Below are 20,380 nucleotides of genomic sequence, written 5' to 3'. Positions count from 1 at the left end.
GATGGTGGGGGGGAGGGGTTGGAGATGGGCACGAGATGACCTCACTCGAGCCTTATCCCGCCTGGCACTGACTTCAGACTGGTGGAGGGGGGACAGATGGGGCGAGATCATTCAGGGCAATGTGCGCCCAGCGCTGGAACGACGGGTCTGGGGACAGGGAGGGCAGCGCGGCCTGCGAAGGTGGGGGTACCCGAGGAAGGTGTCCTGTTGTCGCCAGATATCCTGACATCAACCCAAGATGCGCAGGGTGCGGGGGCGGTGCGTGCGTATCCTGGGGACCCGGAGGCGTGGGCTGGGCACCCTGCCCCTCCCCCAGGATGACTAGGGTGACTGGGAACTGCGGGGACCCTCCAACGTCAGCGCTGCCTTCGCAAGCGCCGTCATTTCCGGTGGGCCGGGCTGGGAGTGGGGTACGGGGCGGAGCGGGGGGGGGGGCGGGGAGGCGGGGCCGGGAGACCGGCTGGGCGGGTGGGTGGTGGTGTCGACTGCGTGGTGGTGTCCGCGTGTCCAGCTCCGCCCTGCGCCCTAGCAGCGCTGGCGGGAGGCCGTTACGTCGCCGGATCCCGGCACCCAGCTCCCCGCCCCCGGATTCCCTATCTGTGCTCTGGTCCCCCACCCAGGAGCTGGCCTTGCATTTCCAGGAGCTGGGAAAGCGCTCCCGGAAGCTAGAGTGTGAACCCCAGGGGAATCATAATGCCCAAGGCTTGGGGGAAATCTGGTCCACCGAGGGCTCTGGCTATCAGTGCCGAGCCTCGATGCCTCCCACAAGGAACACCACACAGGAGGTCTGCCTGACACACCTGTGACGAACCAGGCTGAGGGCGAACCAAGGGCAGAGAGGGGACACTTCTGACCCCTGCGAGGCCCTCTGCCTACTTGGCGGGAAGGGTCCCAGAGCTTGCTGGCTGCTCTAGCTCAGAGTGGCTGAAGAGTTTGCTTCCTCAAAATTGGATCTGCGGTACCTGGCTGGCTCAGTGGAGAAGCGCACCAATCTTAATCTCCAGGTGGTGAGTTCGAGTCCCACCTTGAATGTTCAGATTACTTAAATAAATAAACTCTATAAAATAAATAAACTTCATAAATAAACTTAAAAAAAAAGCAGATCTGGTTTTCCTTCTCTTGGAATAACGTAAAAACTGTTAAGTCTGGCCTAAAGGCACAGGGAGTGATCCCTGTGGGCAAGAAGCCTGGGGTTCCTAGGCATCAACTCAGGCAAAGGGCCTGGCACAGGCCTGGTACACAGCACATTCTTCCCATCCCACAGCTCTGCAGGTCACCTGGACCTCCACTCTGTCCTCTGCAGAGGGAGAGAAGGAAGCCCCACCCACCTGGGAGAGTTGGATGGCGAAGAGAATCCAGCCTTTGTGACATGCTTGTCCCTGCCAGGTGATGCTTCTGGGACTGGGACTCGAGGAGGGTGGCTACAGGAGAGGAGAGCCATGCTGAGGACATAGCCAGTATGGTAAAGGCCAAAGGCTGGGGAATGACACAGGAGCTGGACCTTTTCAAACATGGGGGTCATCTAAGTCATCACTGAACGCGTCCTTAGCTCCAGGGGTTAGAAGTAAATCTTCAGGTGGAGGCCGCCTATAATGGCTCTAACTAGCATGCTCACTGTCCAGGCTGGGGAAATTGAGGCAGCGCTCCGCAGGCCCTGGCCCTCAGCCCTTTGGCCCTGCTCTCCTCCGGGGACTTCCTAAGCTCCCCAGGGGCAGCTCTCCCGACAGAGCTGCAGAATGAAGAAATTAACAAATGGGAAGAGGACTTGGTGGGCTTGAGTCGCTGACCAGATCCCTTTGGAACTTACTCCTCCCCACCCCCGACCCCAACCCTGCAACCTGCCGATCCCTAAGACCCATCTTTGTCCCCAGCTCAATACCACTTAGTGGAACCAGAAATCTAAGACATCAGTCTGGTTTTTCAGTCACTTCATCGGCACATTTTCATTCTACACCCAGAACATTTCTCAACCCCACCATTGCTATCCTTCCGGAAGATTGCAAAAACCTCCAGACTGGGCTTTTTTCCACTCTTGCTCCCTCCCCTCTAATCTGTGCTCCAAAATTGCCACTAATACTTTACAACTAAAAAGTGAAAAGCCTTTTACTCGTTCTTTTTGTCCAGTTTGGGGGGAAAATATCCCAATCCCTTCCAATGGCTCTAACTCTGATTTCATCTCTCCTTTATCCCCACTCCCCTCGGTCACCCTGGCCTTCCCTCAGTTCCTGATATATGTCAAGCTATTCTTGCTTTAAGGCTTTTGCCCTTGCCGTTGCTTCTGTCTGGTCTACTCTCCCCCTAGAGCTTAGCATGGCTGGCACTGTCTCATCATTTAGGTCTTAGCTTAGAGGTCACCTTCTGAGGGAGGCCTTTTCTGAACACCAAATCTAAAACTTGCCCCAAACTTGCTCCCAGAACCCTGTTAATTTCTTTTGTAGCACACGTTGCAGGTTGTAATAATTTATGTGTCCCCACTAGAATGAAAGCCGCACAAGGGCAGAGAACGCCTATGTCTCAGCCATAGATTTCTTTTTCTTCTTCTTTTTTTTAAATCTTTTTTTTAAAAGATTTTATTTATTTATTTCAGAGAAAGTGAGAGAAAACATGAGAGGGGAGAAGGTCGGAGGGAGAAGCAGACACCCAATGGAGCTGGGAGCCTGATGCAGCACTTAATCCCAGGACTCCGGGATCATGACCTGAGCCAAAGGCAGTCGCCCAACCAACTGAGCCACCCAGGCGCCCCAATTTCTTTCTCTTCTTAAGTAAACTATGTTACTGAAGTATAACATATATTCAAAGAAATGTATGCCTCCTAAGTATAGTATGCCTCCTAAGTATACAGGCCAGGGTGCCTGATTAGCTGTCAGTACAGCATGTGACTCTTGATCTCAAGGTCATGAGTTCAAGCCCCACACTGGGCATGGAGCCTATTTTTTAAAAAATCAAAACAAAATAAAACCTAAGTGTACAGGTCAGTGATTGTTACAAATGAACACACCTGTGTAACCAGCACCCACGTCAGGAAATAAAACATCCCCAGCCCCTCAGAGTTCTCCACATGACTCTGGAAAGCTAAACGTTATCCTGGTCAGATTCATTTTTGCCAGTTTTGAACTTTATATAAATGGAATGATCCCTAATGATACTCACATCCTCGTCCCCAGAACTTTTAAATGTTACCTTGCATAGCAAAGGGGCTTTGCAGATGTGATTGAGTTAAGGACCTGGAGATGGGGAAATTATGCTGGATTATTGGGTGGATTCAGTGTCATCACAGGATCTCTAAAAGAAGAAGAGGGAAGCAGAAAGGCCGGGCGGATGCAGTATGAGAAAGATTCAACCTGCTGTTGATGGCTTGAAGTTGGAAGAAGGGGGACACAGACCAAGGAATGTGGGTGGTCTTTAGGAGGTGCAAACAGCAAGGAAACTGATTCTTCCCTAGAGCTTCCGGAATGGAATACAGCCTTGAAGGCAGTGAGAATCATGTTGGACTTCTTCATTTTTTTTTTTTTTAAGATTTTGTTTATTTATTTGACACAGAGAGAGAGTGGGGGTGGTGGGGAAACACAAGCAGTGGGAGTGGGAGAGGAAGAAGCAGGCTTCCTGTGGAGCTGGGAGCCTGACACAGGGCTCGATCCCAGGACCCTGGGATCATGACCTGAGCTGACACTTAATGACTGAGCCACCCAGCTGCCCCCCATGTTGGACTTCTAACCTACAAAACTGTCAGACAGTAAGTTTGTGTTGTTTCACATCACTAAATTTGGGTAAATTGTTATAGAAACAATAGGAAACTAATAAAAGTACTTATTTTCTATGCCTGGCATCTTTCACTCAACATTTTATTTCTGTACAACATTCCATTGTATGCATAAACGACATTTTATTCATCGACTATTTATGGACATTTGGGTTGTTTCCAGTTTGGGCTATTGTCAGTTGTGCTGCTATGAACGTTCTTGTAGATGTCTCTCATTAACATATCTACATATTTCTGTTGCACATATATAGGAAGAGAATGGCTGCATTATAGGGTAGCCATATATGATTGATGTTACAATACATTCCCCAGACTCCCTTTCAGAACTGAAGGATTTGTTCCACCAGCTGCTGAGAAGCCTGCTGGTTGACAGTCCTCAGCTGCCTGCCCTCTCTAAGAAAAAAGAACTCCTTCGCCCACTGCTTGCCATTCACCACCTGCATCCATTCAATGACTTGTGGACATGGGGAGGGGGATATAAAGGCCCTCTCCCCATTGCCACTTGGAATAGCTTTGAAGGACCTCTCCGGATTCAGAGCTGTCCAGAGTCAGGGGATGCTTTTGTTAAGGTCACATCCCAACCCAATTCCTCTCTATGCAAACCCTGTTTCCTTCTCTTCCCTACAGGCTTTTACGTTTCTGAAGAAGTTGAACACCTTGTCACATGTTTTTGGGTCATTTGGTCATTTGTGAAGTGCCTAGTCTAGTCTTTTACCCCCTTTTCTGCTGGGCTGTCTTTCCTGTGGATTTGTAGATATTTTTTCTATATCCTGGATACAAGATCTTTGCTGGGTATGTTTGCCACGTATTTTCAGAGTTGGATATACTCAGGATGCCTCAACAGTACCAGCTCATGCTGAGTCCTAATAACAATCAGTTACGTGAATGCTTGAGTCCAATAACTTCTTTAAGGAGAGAATGCTTAGAAGGTGAAATTGTGTATGGCTCTAACTGTCGTAACTGGATATAGCATATGGAAGGAGAGGGAAAGGAAGGAAACAAGACCTTAAAGGGAAAGATCCAGAATGCAGGTAAGTCACCCTCAAACTTCGCAGGTGTCCGGCCATAGATATTTAAACACGCAACTTCTTAAAGGTAATGGTAACTAAATACTCATTCATTCAAAGAGTGTCCATGGAAAGTACCAATGGGCCAGCCTGTTCTAGGCACTGAGGAGCCAGCTGTGAACAAGAGAGACACGATCTGTGCCTTCAGGAGATCTAGAGGGAGAGCGAGACAACGGCAGGTAAACAAAATGAACAGCGGTAAACCGAAGGGGTCGAGCGTTGGGTGGGAGGTGACGTTGAACCAGCAACAGCCGGACCCGAGCACCAGGGAGATCCCACCCTCGGTTCCGCCTCCACTTTGCATACGTCTTCTGATTGGCCAGCGACGGACGGCCCCGCCTCTCGGAGCGGGCGGCTAGGGAAGCGCGGGGCGGACCCCGCCAAGATGCAGCGGCGGCTCCGGGTGTCGCCCGGCGGGCGGGGGGTAGCGCGGGCCGGAGCCGGGCAGGGGGCGCCCGCCGCGGCCCCCGCGCACTCTTAGCTCCCCAGACGCGCCGACAGACTCCGACCGTCCTTGCCTCCGTCCTGCTGCCGTCTCCGCCCCTCCACCCTTTGTGCCGCCGCCGCTCGGTGTCCCGGGCTCCGCAGGACCTCGGCCGGGCCGGACCGCGGCGGCGCGCCAGCCCCGCGTGGGCGCCGGGTCAGCGGCCGATGGCGAGGGGGCGCGGCGCGGGCGGGGGCGCTGCAGCCCGAGTCCGCGACGCGGGAGGCCCGGCCCGCCTCCGCCGCATTGTCCCGGGCCCCGCGCCCCGGCTCTGAGCCGCGCCGCCGCAGCGCCCGCCTGCCGCCCACCGCCCGCGGGGCCATGCGGAGAGCCGCCGGGATGGAGGACTTCTCCACAGAGGAAGAGGAGCCCTGGTACGACCAGCAGGACCTGGAGCAGGGTGAGCGCGGGAGCGTGGGTGCGGCGGGAGAGCGGGGTGCGCCCGGCGACCCCTGTCCGCTTCTCCATTGTTGAGCAGTATCACCCCGGGGAGGGCTGGGCTGGACCCGGAGAGGCGGACTCCGAGGAGTGATGCGTCTGGAGAAGGGGACGTGGAGACAGGGAACGCTGCCCGGGGAGAGCCGGGCGGGATCCGCGCAGGGTGCAGAAGTGGGGGGGAGCGGCCTTTCTCTTTCCCCGAACGACAGGGACATACTTCATCCGGCTCGTCCGCCGCATCTTAGAGGCAGGAACTGTCCAGGAGCCCCTGGTATTGTTGGGGGCCTGAGTATTGGCTGGAAGTCTTTGAAGGCCTGGAGGTGGCTCCTTGGTTATGTTTGCTGAGAAGAGAGAGAGAGAGAGAGAGAGAGAGTGTGTGTGTGTGTGTGTGTATACACGCGCGCACACGCGCGCGCGCTCGCGCGTCTAGCGGAAAGTTATCCCATTCCAAATCCAGTGGCATCCTTCCCTGAGCTCTGAGACTCCCAGAAAGTTTCCGGAACTCTCTAACCCTCTACCCAGGGAGAGTATAGGGGTTTGGGAACCCTGCTGGTCAAGAAGCAGCAAAAACTTGGACCTTCCTGAGGGGAAGGGGGTCCCTTGGCCCTTCCCCAGCCAGCCCTCACTCAAATGACTCATGGTTCCGAGGGAACCAGTTTTGGGAATTCTGAGCAATGCACCAGACTAGAGCCTGAGTAGAGTGGGAGCCACTACCTCCATTCCCATCTGAGGGTGGAGAGGGTGGCTGGAAGGGGGCTAGAATCTGGTGATGAGGTGGCCAAGGTGACATCACTCCAGGCAGGGGGCGGAGCAGTGGGACAGGAAGAAGGAGGAGGCCTAAGAGGGTCAGGGCCAAGGACTGCTGGAACAGCGTCAAATCCACCCTCTCTTCCCCCAAAGTGCCTCAGTCTTGGGTGGTTAGAGCTGGAGTGGCCAGGAGAAGTGACCACCGTCACCCAGCAAGCCAGGCGAGTGTGGACACCAGTCTGGTGCAGTGTGTACTAACCACCCCTGCTCTGAGTCGCCGTCCCCTGGGGCCCCAGATGCCTAGTTTTGCCCTCATGTGAGACAGCTACCCAGATCCCAGAGCCTTTGTTTCCTGGCCGTGACCCACATCCCCACGTGGCAAGATCTGCTGGTAGATGAGACTGTCCTTGTACTCGGGAGTGTGGGTTAATCAGAGTCTCTGGGGGACCAGTGTGGGACTGAGGCTGCTGGGCTGAACTCTGCCATAGTCTTTTCCCTGGAGTCTACCCTCAGCCTCCCTGGTAGAATGTGATGTCCAGTACTAGCTGTACTACTCCCTCCCCTATCCTGGGCACCACCCCCCAAGTTTTGCATCCTACAAACACCTATCAGGCTCACACATAAGTGTCAGACACCATCCTGGGGGTTGAGATAGTCTCAGCGCCCGCCTTTTGCGTTGCCCCTGGGCAGGTGCAGTTGGGCCTGTAACTGAGTGTGTGTGTTCGGATCCAGTGAGAGAGCTTCATGGAAGAGGCAGGCCTCGATGGAAAGACTGGAAGCTGAGCGCCTGGGAAGATGGCTCCCCGGGAGGCTGATGCTGATGTTGCTGCTGTCTCATTTCATTCCCGCACCCCTAACAAAGTCCCTGGCATCCTGCCCGGCCCAGATGTGGGAGGAAGGAGCCAGAGAGACGTACTGCTCCCGGAGAGCGAGAGGTGTCGAGATTCGAGCTGGGCTGGGCAGCCATGCTCTGGGACCAAAATGGGGGCTAGCCTTGCTGGGCTGCAGCAGCTGGCCTTGTCTTGTGGCCCCAGGAGTAGCCAGGGCCCGGGATTAAGGAGGGAAACCAGAAATGAGACAGTGCCTGAAGAAATTGGAGTTTTGGGTCTAAAAACAAACGTCTCTTCACCCTGGGCGAGGGTGAGAGTGGAAGGCTTTCTGCTCTGAGACTCATAAACGTTTATGCAAAGGCCCCTCCGAGCTGGAGGGTGAATAGGGGCTGCCTGGCCATTTGGGGTGGAGGGAATCCTATGCCCAGGTACAGGGCAGCGTGAGAAGACCACACACAGCTAGAAAGTAGAGGCATCTGGAGTGCCAGGTGTGGGCTCGAGGAAGTCCCAGGCACGGCCACTGCAGCACCACCTCCTGGAGCCGGGCACAGAGAGCTGGGTGGTAGGGTGGGCCAAAGGCCAGCCATATTGGGGGTCAGGTGCCTCTGGCATCCCCCTTTCCTGTCCCCAACCCCCCAGGCCCCTCCTGCCCAGCTGCTCCCCGACTGCCTCTGAGTGGCTCAGGCAGTGGTTGGCTCAGTCGGCCTGGCCTCCCGTCTGGATTTGTTTCCCCCTGTCCTAAGGGCAGCCCCATCTGTATTTTCAGGAAGCTTGGCCTTCCAGATGCTGTTTGACTTGGATGCTGCTTTGCCCCAGAGGAGGGAGGCAGCTAGGACAAGCAAGGTCCTAGATCCTCCCCGTGTTCCCTCCACCCACTGACACAAGCACCTGTAAAAATAGAAAAAGCCATTGATTCTTAAGCACCGGCTCTCTCTGTCTCTGCCTGCCTTGCTTCCTGACCTTGGACCAGGCATGGAGGGCCCGCTGGTACCTCCTTCTAGAGTGAGAGAGGGCTGCTGAGTCACAGATTTGAAGTCCTGGGGTGCCTGACCTTGAGTCTTGGCCTTGGACGAGAGCTCTGACATGGCAAGGGGAGGGGAGTGACTGGCCTCCAGTCGTGTGGACCCAGAGTTCCTGACATCCATGCCCTGGAGATCGTAAGCAGGAACCCTGCAGCCCGGCCAGGTGGCAGATTGCCTGCTCCCACCTGCTTTATCTTTGTCCCTCCCTCCCTGTGCCTGTTCCCTGTCCCTGTCCCATCTCTCTGCTCCAGAATTGTGGGTCCCCCCTCCAACCCTAACTAGTGGAGACGGCGGGGTTTCAGGGTTTCTTTCCAAAGACATCCCCATGGCTTCCAGCCATTCCCTCTGAGCCTCCTGAGACACTGCTCCTGGGGAGCACGTCAGCAGGCACTCCGAGGGCAAAACTGCTGAAGCCCACTACAGGAGCCCCCCGGAAAACTCCAGGGTCCAGCCAGGACCCATGCCCATTCAGACTTGGTACCTTCCCCCAGGTTGGTCCAGTGGGACCATTAATCTGACCGTGACAGGCTATTTATGACTCCGCCATCTACTTCCTGCTCAGCCAGCAACCCCATTCTCCCTCCCCGAGGCCTCCCCCACCCCTGGTCCAGAGGGTGCTACCCCCTCCCCGAAGCCCAGAGCCATCAGCAGCCGTCTGCTAGCTGGTGTACCTTCCCCAGCCCTTGGCTCCAGCCAGTCCCCTGCCCTGCAGCTTCTAGACTTCGCCTGTGATCCCTCCTGGCAGCTCCAACCAGCTTAGTTTGCATCGTGATCCAGTTTCCCCAGAAGGTCTCTGAGATTCTCCCCCACCCTGGACAGCTTCTATTGTGTTCGTCCCCACCCCTGAGTCACTGGGCGGCCTGGTTACATTCGCAGCCTTCTCAGGGCAAGCTCCTGTGTCCCTGGTTTATAGTGACAGCGGCCCCAGTCCAGCGGCAGAAATACACACACAGCTCAGGTGCTCACCGGGCAGGAAAAACATAAAATGCAGTTGGTCGTGGCTTTGGAGCCTTAGTTCTTGGACTCTAGGTTAAGCTGCAGGAACCCCAAGCAGGCCACCTCTGGAGCCTGTCCCCCAACACCAGCATCAGTAGCAATGGCCTCTTCACAGGCCACCTGCCAGTTCCCAGAGGAGAAAACCCTGATGAGTGCGGCCCTCTGTTCTTTTCCACAGCTACCTGAGCTATTCGATACTATTTGGAGATGAACTAAATGTTCACTGTCTCATTTCAGAAAGTAGGCAGATGGTGTGGCTCCTTCATCAGGGCCGGTCTTGCCAGACTCCCGCATTCCCACCAAGCACTCCACATAACGAAGGACTGCGGTTCTACGACGCTCACATCAAACCTCGCGCTTTGCAGCCGGACGCCTCCAGACACCTTCACACCCTGTAGACATTTGCCCAACTTCTAGTTAATAAGTCCGTATGGCAAGTGGCCCCATTCCCCCACCAGTCTGTATTAGGTAACTGGTGTCTCTCGCCATTATCATCCGAAGTTCATTGCTCAACGCTGAAGGTTCTTTTTTTTTTTTTTTTAATAAAGATTTTTATTTATTTATTTGACAGAGAGAGATCACAAGTAGACAGAGAGGCAGGCAGAGAGAGAGGAAGGGAAGCAGGCTCCCTGCTGAGCAGAGAGCCCGATGCGGGGCTCAATCCCAGGAGCCCAGGATCATGACCTGAGCCAAAGGCAGAGGCTTAACCTACTGAGCCACCCAGGCGCCCCAAAGCTGAAGGTTCTTATCTGGGATCTGTATTTTTTTTTTTAGGGTTTTATTTATTTGAAAGAGAGAGAGTGAGGGGAAGAGCAGAGGGGAAGGGAGAGGGCCAAGCAGACTCCATGCTGAGCGCTGAGCCCAGTGCGGGGCTTGATCTGACCTGAGCTGAACCTGAAACCAAGACTCGGATGCTGAACCCACTGAGCCACCCAGGTGCCCAGCCACCCAGGCCGAGGTAGCTGTTTAGGAAAGCAGCTTTTGTTTTCCCAGGCTAGGTTATTGTAGCCTTTCTCGGGGATAGCAGGTTTGTACTCCTCCAGGAAACTCCTCCGGGTGACATCGGGGCCGAGGGCCCCGCTCCTGGCTGAGGCCCACCCTGGGGACACCCTCAGGCTGTTTCAAAACCTTACCTTTATGCGTGGGAGCAGAATCCAGGCTTGTTCTCGACAGGCAGCTGGGCCTTTTGTCCAGGCCCTCTGGGTTCTGTAAGGTGATGTCAGTCTGACTCCCAGCCCAGGCTGAAAAAGAGCCCAAGGCTCTCCTCTCCTTGGCCTACTGGGAGTCACTGCTCTCCTGGGCTCTTCTGAGAAGAAAAGCCGCCTCCCCAGAGCTGCCCAGTGCACAGCAAGGGGCTCAGCTGAAACAACTGTATTGATGAAACTCGCTAGGGGGGCTACAGAGACCCTTTATCCTCCAGGGAGTCGAGAACGATCACTGAACAGGGGAAGCATTAAAGACTTGAATCCTGGACCACATCACATCGGCCCCTGCAGAGTTGCCATTAAGCATCTCGATCTGGATTTTTTTTTTAATTTTATTTATATATTTGACAGAGAGAGATATCACAAGTAGGCAGAGAGGCAGACAGAGAGAGGCGGGGAAGTAGGCTCCCTGCTGAGCAGAGAGCCTGATACAGGACTGCATCCCAGGACCTTGAGATCACAGACCAGGGCCCGACGAAGACAGAGGCTTAACCCACTGAGCCACCCAGGCGCCCCTCGGTCTGGATTTATACCATGAGCCTAGATCAAGGGCTATTTAAAGAAAGAACCTCACAGTGGGAAAAAGACCCAGGCTTTCCTGGACAGCATTTTGGTGGAATGAATCAAATAGGTCTGTTCTTTGTTCTGATGATTCTGTTTCTGGGAAAGGATCTCCAGGATACCTGCAGTGATTTGCACCAAGATCTTTGCACTATGAGTTTTTGTACAGTTTCATTTTTTTAAAAGATTTTATTTGAGAGAGAGAGAGCACACACAGAAGGAGCAGCAGAGGAAGAGGGAGAAGAAGGGAGCTCGATGTGGGACTCGATCCCAGGACCCTGGGATCACAACTGAGCGGAAGGCAGATGCTTAACCCACCAAGCCACCCAGGTGCCTCCAGTTTCATTTTTAACAGAAAAAAAAATGCCAACTACCTAAAAGGCCAACAGTAAGGGCAATTTAGGGACTCGTATACAATAGAACATTCACACCCTCTAGATCCTTGTGGACACAGAAAACTATTTAGGCCAAATTGTGAAGTGAAAAAAAGCAGGTACAGAAAATTGTTCTGTTCACACAAAATCATACCGAAAGCTGCTCTGAGTCCAGAGAGCTGATTAGAAGGATGGTTCGCCTCACGTTGACAGCGTCTTCCTCTAAGTGAGGCATTTTCTTCTTCCTGCTTACTCAACTCTCCTCCCTCACACAGACCCTAATTCTCATTGATAACTATTTGAGGCCATCTCCATGTGCTTGTGGGATTCTCAGTGATAGATCTAAGAATATATTAAATACATTTTCTTTCTTTTTTTTTTTTTAAGATTTTATCTATTTATTTGACAGACAGAGATCACAAGTAGGCAGAGAGGCAGGCAGAGAGAGAGGAAGGGAAGCGGGCTCTCTGCGCAGCAGGGACTCCATCCCAGGACCCTGGGATCATGACCTGAGCTGAAGGCAGAGTTTTTAACCCACTGAGCCACCCAGGCGCCCCTGAGATGCATTTTCAACTAATATTTTGGTCACCTTTGTTAATTTTTCTGTGCTGTTTGATTTTTTACATCAACTACACCTTCATACAACACTTAAAGTGATTCTAAAAAGAAAAGAGCCTTAAAAAAAATAGAGAGAGAGAGAGAGGCATCTGAGAGGCTCACTTAAGCATTTGCCTTCAGCTCCGGTCATGATCCCCGGGTCCTGGGATCAAGCCCCACCTCCGGCTCCCTGCTTAGTGGTGAGTCTGCTTCTCCCTCTCCCTTTCCCTTTGTGTGCTTGTTCGAGCTCTCTCTAACAAATAAACTAATTTGGAAGGGAAGGGAGGAACGAAGGAAGGGAGGGGGAGAGGAGGGAGGAAGGAGAAAGAAAGAAAAGGCAGGCAGGCAGGCAGGCCTTGTGAACTCTACCGGAGCCTGTCTACGAACCTCCTTTAGGGCCTTGCCCCGCCATCAGTCTCCGTCTCCTGATTAAGCTGCCAGAATCTTTTTTTTTTTTAAACGGTTTTACTGAGATGTAATTCACATACCAGGTAACTCACTCACATCCCGCGCATAGCTATGCACCAGTCTCCAGAACATTCGCAGCGCAGTCACCCCCACTCAGCTTTAGAACATTTTCATCAGTCTGCTGAGCTCTTCTTAGAAATCAGAGAAATAACGTATTTTCCCTTGGTAATAATAATAATAATAATAATACACCATTCCCTTTGTTTCTAAGAAGAGCGAGGCACATATTTGGAGGAATATCTACCCCAGATGTCTCATTACCCTCGCACAGCCCCAGACCCACTAGAGAGAATTTTTAGGGATTCCAGCACCTACTACTTCCTTTTAACCCTTCCCTCTCCCCACCACACAGCCCCCTAGCCTGACAGTGTTCATTTACCTTCCACTGGGAGGGGGGACGGTAGGTTCCAGTCCTGTAGGGTACAAGAATCAGGGCTGCTTGGGGGAAGAGGATGATGGTTTTGCTGCCCAGGGAAAGGAGGTTTCTGAGAGGGACCCATGTCACTAGAGCCTAACGGTACCCAACCAAGGCCAGGAGACCTGAATTCTGCTTCCAAGGTGGCCATAACCTTGGACAGGTTATTCCTCCCTCTCTCTCCAGCCTGTCATCCGTAGAATAAGGAGGTTAAGCCAAAGAGCTCTGAAGCTTCATCCCATTCTAACACCCAGCAAGCCTTTCTGCTCCCTTCCTGTCTCAGCAAACTCCTATTCACCCTTCCAAACCCAGCTTGCAAGCTGCCCATTGCCAGAGCTTCCAGCTGACCCCAGGAAGAGTGAACTCACCCTTACCTGTCACCCCAGGGCACTTGCCCCATGTCTGTGGATTGTCTTAGCACATTCCTCACACACATTCTTTCAAGGATTATTTATTCATGAGAAAGAGAGAGAGAGAGAGAGAGAAGGAGTGCACAAGTTGGGGGGAGGGGCAGAAAGAGAAGGAGAAGCAGGCTCCCCACTGAGCAATGGGCCTGGCATGGAGCTTGATCCCAAGATCCTGAGATCATGACCTGAGCCAAAGGCAGAGTCTTTTTTTTTTTTTTAAGATGTTATTTATTTATTTGACAGATTATAAGTAGGCAGAGAGGCAGGCAGAGAGATAGAGGGAAGCAGGCTCCCTGCTGAGCAGAGAGCCCGACATGGGGCGCCATCCCAGGACCCTGGGATCATGACCTGAGCCGAAGGCAGAGGCTTTAACCCACTGAGCCACCCCAGCACCCGCCACTCATTCTTTCAGAAAGTATTTATTACATACCTACTGTATGCCAGGTGTTCTAGGTCCTGGGATATCAGTGAACAAAATGGGCAAAATCTGGGGCGCCTGGGTGGCCCAGTGGGTTAAAGCCTCTGCCTTCAGCTCAGGTCACGCTCCCAGGGTCCTGGGATCGAGCCCCGCATCGAGCTCCCTGCTCAGCAGAGAGCCTGCTTCCCCCTCTCTCTCTGCCTGCCTCTCTGCCTACTTGTGATCTCTGTCTGTCAAATAAATAAATAAAATCTTTTTAAAAAAAATGGGCAAAATCTCTGCCCCATGAGCTTACAATTAGTCGGAGGGTGGGGCGGGGGAGATGAACAAAATACAGATAAATGAGCAAATAGCTTGGTAAGTTAGATGATGGTACGTGCTAAGGAGAAAAACTAAGCTGAGAGGGAGTACAAGGCAGGGGAGGGGTGACTGAATCAGTGGTTGGGGAAGGACTCCTAGAGCAGGTGACATTTAAGCACAGATTTGAAGGCGGAGAGGGACAGGCCCTGGGAGTGTCTGGAGAATGGACATTCCAGACAGACGTGGCCGTCCATGCAAAGCGTAGCTCCCAGCTCACATCCCCTTCTAGGCCTGGAGGCTCCCTGAGGGCAGCTCTGTGTCCTGGCTGTCTTGGCGTCCCCAAAGGATAGCCTACACTGACTCGTCAGAACATTTACGGGAGTCCTCTGAGCTCGTTCAGCTGCTCATCGTTACTCCCGCCCTCTGCCCCCCCTCCACTAGACTTGCACTTGGCCGCGGAGCTGGGGAAGACCCTGCTGGAGAGGAACAAGGAGCTGGAGGAGTCTCTGCAGCAGATGTACTCCACCAATGAGGAGCAAGTGCAGGAGATCGAGGTGAGGGGCCACGTAGGCCCTGCGTGTACTCCGCCACCCAATAAGGACCCCCTGGCCTTTGGCAACTTTGTGTAACTTAGAGAAGGGTGCCTTCTTAGCAGACACAGCTTTGGCACCATAGCCTTGTGCAGTTCACAACCTGTACAACTATCCCAGGCAGCCCTATCACACCTACCATCTTTACTCCCCCACACTCTGCTGTAGCCAAAATGTGTTCGTAGAAACACAAAGCAAATGTGTCCCTAGAAACTGGACAAGGTCCAGATGAACACATTTCCCTCAACCTTGTTCTGAAAGGGTCCTCCATCTTTTTCCCTCCAGTACCTAACCAAGCAGCTGGACACGCTGCGGCACATGAATGAACAGCACGCCAAAGTGTACGAGCAGCTGGACCTGACAGCCCGAGACCTGGAGCTGACCAACCAGAAGCTGGTGCTGGAGAGTAAGGCTGCCCAGCAGAAGATTCATGGGTGAGGGCCGGGTGGCGGGCTGGGGGGCGAGCGAGGGAAAGGTCAGGTTGGCTGGCCTGTGGGCATATAGTCTGGTGGGTGTGACCCATGCTCCTTCGCCCAGAAGCCCAGGCCCAGGTTCCCAGGATGGTAGTGAGATGGCCCTTGGCAATTTGGGGTGGTTTCATGGTCAGGCCACAATCCCTGTGGAAGCACCAGCTACACACCAGGCTCTGTAGGCACTGGAGATAGAGCGATGGGGAGGTGAAGAGATCGCCCCGCCCTCTGGGAGCTCCCAGCCCTGGAGGGGAGGCTGGCATGTAAATCCTTACAGCAGTGCAGGCTAAGTGCTCAAAGGGTGTAGGAGGCCCAGAGGAGAACGGTCAGCTCAGCCAGGGAGGCGCGGGACGAGAGCGGGTCCTTGGGCACATAGGGAGTCCTCGTCTGACCTCAGCAGCCCGCAGCAGGGGTCAAGGCTGCCCATCTGTCCCCATCCCCAAGTCCCTCCAGGCCTGCAGTGGGGAGGGCTGGCCCGGTCCTGTTAAAATCCCTCCCACGGTCGCCCCCGCCCCCAGGCTCACAGAGACCATCGAGCGCCTGCAGACGCAGGTGGAGCAGCTGCAGGCCCAGGTGGAGCAGCTGCGGGGCCTGGAGCAGCTTCGAGTGCGCCGGGAGAAGCGGGAACGAAGACGCACCATCCACACCTTCCCCTGCCTCAAGGAGCTGTGCACCAGCCCCCGGTAGGTGGGGGCGCCGCACAGGGGTGGGGGGCAACCCAGACCCTGTGCGGTGTCCCCGACTCTCTAGGGAGGAGAGGGTGAGCCCCAGGTAGCTGGTGGGAGTGAAAGGTGGTGCGCTGGCGGGCTGGCGGAGGGACCCGTCCTGTTGCCAGCAACGTCAGCAGCTGGCACTGACCGAGCCCTGGCCGCGCGGCCACCCTCGCCGCTCTAAGGGGTTTCGCTCTGGTGGCAATCCCGTCCTCACCGCTCAGATGCGGAAATGGCAGCTCGGAGGTTATGTGAGCTTATCCAAGGTCACCTCTTCAATAAGCTAGAATCCAGGTCGGGAGGAGTTAACCACTACACTTTTCAGTACCCCCCCCTTTTTTCTTTAGAGGGAAGTGAGGGGAGGGCTATGGGGGAGGGGAGAGAATCTCAAGCAGGCTCCATGCTGCATGGTCCCATTAAACTTAAAGGGATGGCCTCTTAATATAAAAAATCATAATTGTGGGGACGCCTGGGTGGTTCAGGCCATTGGGCGTCTTATTCCTCGTTTCAGCTCAGGTCATGATCTCACAGGGCAAGAGATGGTGCCCACCAGGGGCTCCACACTCAGTAGGGGGGAGTCCGCTGGAAGGTTCCTCTCTTCCCCCCCCACCCCCCCACCACGTGCACACACTCTCTCTCAAATGGGTAAATCAATCTTTAAAAAAATTTTTTTTTCTAAATACGTGTTGTGTATTTAGTGGGTGTTTCAATAAAGGTCCTGGCAGGAGACCACGCCTTGCACAGAGTAATTGAGGAACGATTAATGAAGAGGTGGGGACGAAGGTGTAGGGGAACCTCAGGGACACTGCAGTCCCCCAGGGCTGCGACAGCAAGGGGCTGTTGCCATCCTGGGCCTGAGGGACCAGGAAGGGGAAGGCCAGGAGGTGCTGCCCAGCCAGCACTAACCGGGGAAGGAGTCTGGACAAGAAGCCCTTCCCTGACCTCCCTTGCTTCCTGCCCTCGGACCTCCTGCCCATGCCTCCTGCTTGTTCAGCTCAGGAGAGAGCAGAAGCCCGGCTGAAGCAGTTCACTGTGGTCAGCCGCCCAGGGTGGAGAGCAAGGAGAGGAAGGGGGGAGAGTGGTTCTAGAGGGGCAAACAAGATATGGGACCCCCGTGGATGGGAGAGGTGTGTTAAGCCTGGGGAGCCCGACGACGGGGACCTTGGCCTTGACCGGATGTCTGCTGGCCCTCCCCTACCCCCCTCTCAGATGTGAGGATGCCTTTCGCCTGCACAGTTCCTCCTTGGAGCTGGGCCCACGGCCCCTGGAGCAGGAGAACGAGCGGCTGCAGACCTTGGTGGGTGTGCTGCGTTCCCAGGTGAGCCAGGAGCGGCAGCGCAAGGAGCGGGCGGAGCGCGAGTACGCGGCGGTGCTGCAGGAGTACTCGGAGCTGGAGCGGCAGCTGTGCGAGATGGAGGGCTGCCGCCTCCGCGTACAGGAGCTGGAGGCCGAGCTGCTGGAGCTGCAGCAGATGAAGCAGGCCAAGACCTACCTGCTGGGCCGGGAGGACCACCTGGCCGAGGCCCTGCTGGCACCCCTCACCCAGGCCCCCGAGACCGATGACCCCCAGCCTGGCAGCGGGGACGACCCGGGCGCCCAGGACGGTGTCGCCTCTCCTGCCGCGTCCCCGGGCCACGCTGTGCGCAAGAGCTGCAGCGACACTGCACTCAACGCCATCGTGGCCAAAGACCCAGCCAGCCGGCACGCGGGCAACCTCACACTGCACGCCAACAGCGTGCGCAAGCGCGGCATGTCCATCCTGCGGGAGGTGGACGAGCAGTACCACGCGCTGCTCGAGAAGTACGAGGAGCTGCTGAGCAAGTGCCGGCAGCACGGCGCGGGGGTGCGGCACGCCGGCGTGCAGACCTCGAGGCCCATCTCCCGAGACAGCTCGTGGAGAGACCTTCGTGGGGGCGAGGAGGGCCAGGGGGAGGCCAAGGCGGGTGAGAAGAGCCTGAGCCAGCACGTGGAGGCTGTGGACAAGCGGCTGGAGCAAAGCCAGCCGGAGTACAAGGCACTTTTCAAGGAGATCTTCTCCAGGATCCAGAAGACCAAGGCCGACATCAACGCCACCAAAGTCAAGACGCACAGCAGCAAGTGACCCTTTCCCCGCCTCCCCTGGGGTCTGGCCATGGGGCTCCTCCTGCCCCAGCACAGCCTAGCAGGAGGGAGGGAGCCCCATCGAGCAGCAATACGGCCCAGGGGAGCATGTGGGGGATGCAACTTGTTCTCTGCTCACTCAGGAGGCAGCGTTCAACATGGAAAACGGCTGGCCTCCCAGGACCGTCCACCACCCTGCCTCAGCCCAAAGACGCAGCTGAGAGTTGCAGAGCCAAACGTCCCCACTGCTCCGAGGATTCCCAGCTCCCCAGCCCTTGACTTCCTGACCCTGGGCCTTGCTCACAGATTTGTGGCCACGCTTCTGAAAGCCATTCTGGACCACTTGGCTATTTTTTTTTTTCCTTTCTTTCCAAAGTTCAGTTTTTTTGAGAGATTTGCAATGCAAGGTCTCCCCACAACCTTGCCACAACTGGAAACACTTGAAGGGAGATCCCCAGGCCTGCTGTTGCAGACTCCAGGGGTCTCCTGGACCACCCACTGCTTCTCCTCAGCTGTGATGCGCTGTCATTCCTTTAGCACCAGCTGTCCTATCTCCAGGGTCCTGACCAGGTCAGAGATGGCTCCTGCCATGCAGAGCAGAATGCCTCAGCCAGGCCCAGAGTGCCCCCCACTTCCCCCTGGAGACCCTCAGCCCACTGCAGATCTGTAGCCAATCAGAGGAGGGGAACAGGGAGCCCCTCAGCAGCCATACATGAACAATGCACCCTGCCTCCCTCAGAGCCAGCCTCCTAGGGCTCCAGCCCCTGGAAATGCCTTCTGGCCATTAAGCCTTCCAGGAGTCTGGGCAGTGGGGAGCCCCCATCTCTGCACACCACCTCGGACTCACCAAGCTTGGCCTCTGCCTGCCCCCATCTCAGGGACCATGATGTGTCTCATTCACTCCCATGCTCCCCACAGGCCGACCCCTCCTCAGATCATGCCTGCTGCCCCCAGAATGTTCTGGGCATGTGCCACCAGCCAGTGGTCCCAGCATCCACCCCTGCCCCCCTTCACTGGGGACTGCCCAAGATCCCCATCTATACTGAACAGTATTGAAATGGGACCTGGTGGGGAGCGTGTCTCCTCTCTCCCATAGAATGCCTGTTCTTAACCTCCCACCTTTCTGGGGGGGCTTTTGAGCACCCATTCGGGTCACAGGTTAAACCTTTTGTTAAGGCTTCAGAAAGTCCAGCTTCGGCTAAGAGATGTCCAGGTCCCCAGCTTAACCTAAGCAGTTCTTCAGGGTTTCCAGTTCCTTCTACCACCCATTCGGAGATCCTTCCACACAGCCCGGTGGAAGGCGGCAGCCCTGGCCTCTGTGCTGGGAATCCAGCAGGGACCTTCATGCCTTATCTGTTTCTAAGGGGTAAAGGGGTTTTCTTAACAAGCATGCCCGACCTCCCTAGAGTCGCTACCCTGCTCTCTGGGCGGCACTGTGATGAGCGCTGTCGGCTGGTCCTTCCGTTCACACATCCTGGAACCCTTTGTCCTTTGGAGCTGGGCAGTTCCCAGCCCTCCGTGTGTCTCTGTCATCTAGGGTGGAGGGGATAGGGTGGGGGAAGGGCTCCTGCCTGTTTGCTCCCCAGTTCTGTAGCGGCCGACCAGCGTCACCTTTGAAGTATACATGAGAGAAATATATTTACAAATGCTTTATTCTCTTCTTTAATAAAAAATGCACCAGTATTCTAAAAGCAGAAATGGCCCTAGGGCCATGGTCTTGTCTTTGTGCCTCTCACACACCCACCTGTCATCCCACAGCTCTGGGTCAGGGTTGGGGGGGGGCACATCCCGAGCTTCGCTCTCCTGGGATCTGCAACCAAACCACCAGATGCCTGGTGGGTGTTATCAGGGCACTGGGCAGATAAGGGGTGGTGGTGAAGGAAGCAGAGGCAGATTTGCCCACTCACTCTGCACTGTCTGCTCACTGTCCTTCACAGAAGGAAGGTGGGTCTAGTTTAGAATAGAGCTAGTGAAGACTGGATTTCCCACCCAGTGCTGTGGAGAAAAAAAAAAAAAAAAAAAAAAAAAAAAAAAGCCATCCAATCCCTGAAAGTAAAAAGAAGTTCCTAATCATCTCCTCGCGACAGCTCACTTCTGCTGTCTGCTGACTTTGTGCCGGGCCGCGTCAACCTTGGGAGGCTCTGTTCTACTGATGGAGATTCTGAGGCTTCGGGGTTGAATTAGTAATTCAGAGTCACACAGAAACATTAGAACCCCGAGCTGACCTGTTCCATTCTGCAATACTGCACATTCCTATCTCTTTATAATGTTTAGTTTTAAGAGCAGTCGGACCCAAGGCACTCCAGAAAAGAAGAAAGGAAAATCCTATGGGTCCCCGACATGGTAGTGGTCCCCCAACTCACAGGCCAGAGAGGAGGGCTCGTCTCTACAAGCTCGTCAGCTACCAGCAATGATGATTTG

General features: G+C 54.9%; 1 protein-coding gene and 1 long non-coding RNA gene across 3 annotated transcripts; both read left to right on the top strand.

Moving 5' to 3' along the window:
- The first annotated feature begins 470 nt into the window (after positions 1 to 470).
- LOC106005460 lies at positions 471 to 2,638 on the top strand. Its single transcript, XR_001178804.2, has 3 exons — positions 471 to 1,007; positions 1,265 to 1,386; positions 2,588 to 2,638. It is a non-coding gene; the product is annotated as an uncharacterized LOC106005460 (long non-coding RNA).
- A 2,836-nt stretch (positions 2,639 to 5,474) lies between these two features.
- CDR2L (cerebellar degeneration related protein 2 like) lies at positions 5,475 to 19,650 on the top strand. 2 transcript variants are annotated; one of them, XM_045085940.1, is made up of 6 exons: positions 5,635 to 5,711; positions 9,582 to 9,812; positions 14,531 to 14,643; positions 14,965 to 15,113; positions 15,668 to 15,832; positions 17,069 to 19,650. In XM_045085940.1, the coding sequence occupies exons 3-6, from the start codon at positions 14,605 to 14,607 to the stop codon at positions 17,958 to 17,960; spliced, it is 1,245 nt and encodes a 414-aa protein (XP_044941875.1). In that variant the 5' UTR covers positions 5,635 to 5,711; positions 9,582 to 9,812; positions 14,531 to 14,604; the 3' UTR covers positions 17,961 to 19,650. The 2 variants fall into 2 exon arrangements, with proteins under 2 accessions (XP_044941874.1, XP_044941875.1); XM_045085939.1 differs by lacking the exon at positions 9,582 to 9,812 and having other exon boundaries at positions 5,475 to 5,711.
- The last annotated feature ends 730 nt before the right edge of the window (positions 19,651 to 20,380 follow it).

The sequence above is a fragment of the Mustela putorius genome, unplaced genomic scaffold (genome assembly GCF_011764305.1).
Source record: "Mustela putorius furo isolate JIRA1106 unplaced genomic scaffold, ASM1176430v1.1 tig00000873_pilon_pilon_pilon, whole genome shotgun sequence".
NCBI lineage: Eukaryota > Metazoa > Chordata > Mammalia > Carnivora > Mustelidae > Mustela > Mustela putorius.
The sequence above is the reverse complement of the archived record's forward strand: the minus strand, read 5'-3'. Positions and strand labels throughout refer to the sequence as shown.